This window comes from Perognathus longimembris, chromosome 10 (genome assembly GCF_023159225.1).
Source record: "Perognathus longimembris pacificus isolate PPM17 chromosome 10, ASM2315922v1, whole genome shotgun sequence".
NCBI classification, from domain to species: domain Eukaryota; kingdom Metazoa; phylum Chordata; class Mammalia; order Rodentia; family Heteromyidae; genus Perognathus; species Perognathus longimembris.
Window position 1 is genome coordinate 52,038,137 of NC_063170.1, and position 4,354 is coordinate 52,042,490.

At 56.5% G+C, this 4,354-nt stretch overlaps 1 protein-coding gene across 1 annotated transcript; it reads right to left on the reverse strand.

The window, feature by feature from the left end:
* Positions 1–970: 970 nt before the first annotated feature.
* Fezf2 (FEZ family zinc finger 2) lies at positions 971–4,076 on the reverse strand. The gene is given in 5 exon segments (XM_048355081.1): positions 971–1,518; positions 2,408–2,540; positions 2,739–2,873; positions 3,221–3,727; positions 3,729–4,076. Coding segments are annotated over 5 exon segments (1,383 nt in total). The 3' UTR covers positions 971–1,258.
* Between the last annotated feature and the right edge of the window lie 278 nt (positions 4,077–4,354).

Genomic DNA, 4,354 nt, shown 5'->3' on the forward strand with positions numbered 1-4,354 from the left:
TTCATCAGCGTGCTCGGCGGCGGAGATAGCTATTCAGGAAATGGGCTAACTGCGCGGTAATCAGAACCCGGGAGGCGGCGGCCGCGGCGAGCTCCGGGAGTCCGGGCGCGCCCTCCCGCGGCGGGGCGCACCGCACCGGGACGCCAGCCCCGGAGCGGGAGCGCCCGCGGGGGAGTCCGGGAGCTCCCAGCCAGGCAGGGGACCCTGACTTAGCCTCCAGATCTCGCCACCAGGGGAGGTTGAGAGCCCTGTGGCTGTCCTCCTTCAAGTCGTTCGCTCGGAGAAAGGATGTGCCCAGAAGCTAGCTGGCAAAGCAATGCTCCGGCCTTTCCCTTTGCAAAGCGCGCCGCTAAGGCAAAAGGGCGCATCTAAAAGCTCCTTCGCAACTTCCAGCCACTTTTAACCTTAGGACAGAAGGAAGGAAAGGAAGACGGAAGGAAGGAAGGGAGGAAAGAAGGAAGGAAGGAAGGAAGGAAGGAAGGAAGGAAGGAAGGAAGGAAGGAAGGAAGGAAGGAAGGAAGGAAGAGATTTTCCTCACCCAATAAACACCCAGAATCCCGAGCATCTTTACAGCCGTTAGATTAAAAAGAAAAAAAAAAACAATTGACACTTCGGGGAGTCCCGTCTAGGTCTTTTGCCCTGCCTCTGTGTTGCTTAAGCCTCAAACGCTACTGGAGCACCAGGATGCACCAGGGCCCGGAGCTCTAAAGGAAGTCACACTTGGGAAGGGAAATGCTATCAAAGCCTATTTCCATCTCGTTCTTTGGAGTTATTGAGCAGACCTGGCAGCGAGGGGAGGGGTGGGGGGGGGGAAAGAAAACGCGCACAAATGATTCTTTTTATTGAGTCACATGTGTGTATATATTCCCGTGTTCGATTGTACAGGAGGAATTACATGGCTGTATAAAGATGGCTGGGGAGGGACCCCCCCCCCACGTTCTTCTGGGACGCTCACGATGACAAGCTGGGGTTAAAAACCGGCTGCCCGATGAGAAGCTGAGGCCTGGGATTAAATACGTTTCGGTGCACTGGATTTTAAATAAGTTTCCTGAATATACAAAGGTGGGAGCCATGAATTTGCTGCCAGTCATCGAGGAAACGTTAAACTTTCCAAAAATATGCTGGTTTCGATAAATAGATTTTTTAGCCTCTCTGCTATAGTTCTCTTTTTTTTTTCTTTTAACTTTAGAAATAAGTTTATACGTGTGATCTGTGTTGGGTTGGTACAGGGCCGGAAGGGAGGACGAGACGGTAGCTCTCAGCTCTGCACTGTCCTAGTCAGTTCCTTTGCAGAGGGGGTGGCGGGGCCGACGCTGTCATGGAGTTTGCGCACGTGTTTCTTTAAGTCAAAGTTTCTGCAAAACCCTTTGCCGCAAGTGGCGCACGTGAAAGGCTTCTTGTCGTTGTGCGTGTGCATGTGGAAGGTTAGATTGTAGACCTGGTGGAAGGCCTTGTTGCAGATAGTACATTTGTACTGCTTCTCGCCGCTGTGGGTCAGTTTGTGATTCTTGTAGTTCCCTACGGGAGACCAAAACACATAAAAAATAATAATAACAACAACCAAACCAAGTGGGGGTGGAATAAGCCTGGAACCTTGGGGAAGGGGGTGCGGGGGACTCAGGTGCCCTGCAAAGGCAGGCAACGCTTGGCTAGGCGGCCACGACCTCTCTGAGTGAAGAAGTTGTCAAACTTTGTATTCGTCAAGCCCCCGGCACTAGGGAAGGGATGGAGGGCCTGGTCTTTTCAGAGCCGGAGCCAGCCCCTGCCTTGCCCAGTACAGAGGCCCAAGAAGCTCCCTCCTGCCTCCATCCCCAGGCTGGAAAACTTTGGTGCAACCCTGAGCAGGCATCAAATTCTTCTCCTAGCTGATGCCTCGCTGGAAGAAATTGGCAGATTTTGTTCCCCCCACCCTTCCCATGTTTAAAGTTACTCTCAATTACCTCCTAGGGATTTAAAAGGGCTTTGGGAATTTCAGGTGGAGTACAGGGCCTAGGGAACAAAATTGGTTTTCCCCGAGTTTTAAAATTGTTCACACGAGGTACATTTTGTCTAGTTTTTTTTTTTAATTCATTCGAAAGGGGAGTACCAACTGCAAAGGAAATCTTTCTCTGGAGGGCTGTCTCTTTTCCCTACTTCTTTTTCTTCTGGTCCACCTACTTAATCTCATGTCCCAAATTCAGTGTATAGGTACGTTCAGCGTGAATCCAGCAAGGACTGCTTACCCCAGCCGCCCCCCCCCCGCCCCCAAGCGCCCTCCACACCCGCCACAACCCGATTCCAAAGAACTGCTGCTTCGAGCCTGCAGCTTTTGTGCGGCCTCTCTCCATACCCCACTCGGTCTTCCCCCACGCCACGACTCACCGAGACCCTCCGTGAGGTGAGGAGAGGGCCTCTCCCAGTACATTACCTTTTTGGTGAAAGCCTTTGCCACAGAATTCGCAGACGAAGGGCTTGTAACCCGCGTGGATACGGATATGCGTGTTGAGCGTGGAGCTACGGTTGAACGCTTTGCCGCACTGGTTGCATTTATGAGGCTTTTCCTGCGGAGAGGGGCGGGTGTGCACAGTAAGGCGGAGACCTTCACCTCGGGAACAACCTCGAAGGGACGCGGCATCCCTCCGAAGGGTAAGGGGAGATCATTTGGGCATCCCATCCCCAATGCCTTCGGCTCAGACTCGGGGCTGGAGTAGGGAGCGAGCGCGCGCGCGCGGGCCGAGCCTGACCCAGGGGCCACGTACCTGGGTGTGAATAATTTTGTGTCTGCAGAGCGTGCTGGCCTGGCGAAAGCCTTTGCCACAGACTTTGCACACGAACGGTCTGGCTCCGGTGTGGACCGGCATGTGGCGGGTGAGGTTATAATGAGCATTAAACACCTATGGAAGGATAAGAGCGGGGAGGGGGCTTGTGCTGCCTCCGTAGCAGGCCTAAGAAGCAATTCTAGGAAGCCACAGTTTACCGCCTCCAACCAAGATCCCCTTTAGAAACCACAGCCCCTTTGGAAAGTCCTTCCCTACTCGCTGCTGCTCAAAAGATACTGTGTGGCTACTTGGCACCAGCACCCCCATTTTACAGAACAGGAAAGTGAGGCCCAACTGGGCTTCCCGTTTGAGTCCTCGGCTATCCTGGAGCTGCTCCGCCGGAGGAAGGGGGTGATTCAAGTCTGCCCCGGGGGAAGCTGTGTCACCTGGTCCCTCCCCGCCCTGAAGACCCTAGGCCTCACCTTGCCGCACACCTCGCAGGTGAAGTTTTTGGGCTTGCCGTCTGCAGATCCCCCGGGGAGCTTGCTGTGGCCCTTGATGCCCCCGCGCTCGGCGGTCAAGGCTGAGTTCTCCTTCAGCACCTGCTCCAGCGGCGCGGGCAAGCGCTCCTTATGGGGATAGGGAGCCGGGTGGGGAAACTTGTCCGCCGCCAGGCCAGCCAGCTTGGCGTTCTCCAGCAGAAAGAGCTTGGGGTGCGCAGCCAAAGCTGCGGGGGCCTGGGCGTTGAGGAGGCCAGACGGGAAAAGGTGGCTGCCAAGGAGCTCGGAAGGTGGATACGCGGTGGAGTCCAGGTAGTTGAAGTAGTAGAGCGAGCCGCTGGCCGGCAGCCCCACGGCCTGGTTGATGACCTGCGGCTTGATGACCCTGCCGGCGGGCAGCGCGGACGGCGCAAGGCCCAGCTCGGCCTTGCAGCACACGCCACAGTTGGTTTTGCACAAGCCGCTGGCGCCGCACACTGGGGCCCCCCCCTCCGCTGCCGCCGCCTCCTCCTCCTCCTCCTCCTCCACCGCCACCCGCTCGGAGGCTGCTTTTCCAGAGCTCCGAGTAACTCAGCAGTGTCTTGGACGGCACCTCGTAGCCTAGGGGCTGGAGGGGGATCATACAGGGCAGCGGCGAGCAGAGGTTGAGCAGTTTCTTACTCTGGCTGCTATCCGCCTCGAGCGCTCCAGGCCGGGGCTCAAAGGGCGCACGGGGCTCCGACGTCTTGGCCATGATGCGCTCGATGGAGAAGGCCAGCGTCTTGGAAGTGGCCGGCGAGGCTCCCGCGCGAGGGCAGGGCTGGGCCACCATGGTCTCCAGGGAAGCTGAGCTGGCCATGGTGTGCGGAGTCGAGCCGAGCCAAGCTGGGCCAGGGCACTGTCTCTCTCTCTCTCTCACACACACACTCTCCCTCTCTCTCTCTCTTTCCTCTTAAGTCTGCATTCCGGAAAAGGCAGGGGGGGAAAACCACAATTTAATAAGCACCTAGTCGGGCCCTGGGCCACCCATTTGCATTCAAATGAACAGAGGCAGAACAAAGTGCACCCAAGGGTACCAAATTACTGCCCATTAACCCAGCTCGCAAAGGAACCCACCAGCCCTTCCCCTGGGACTAT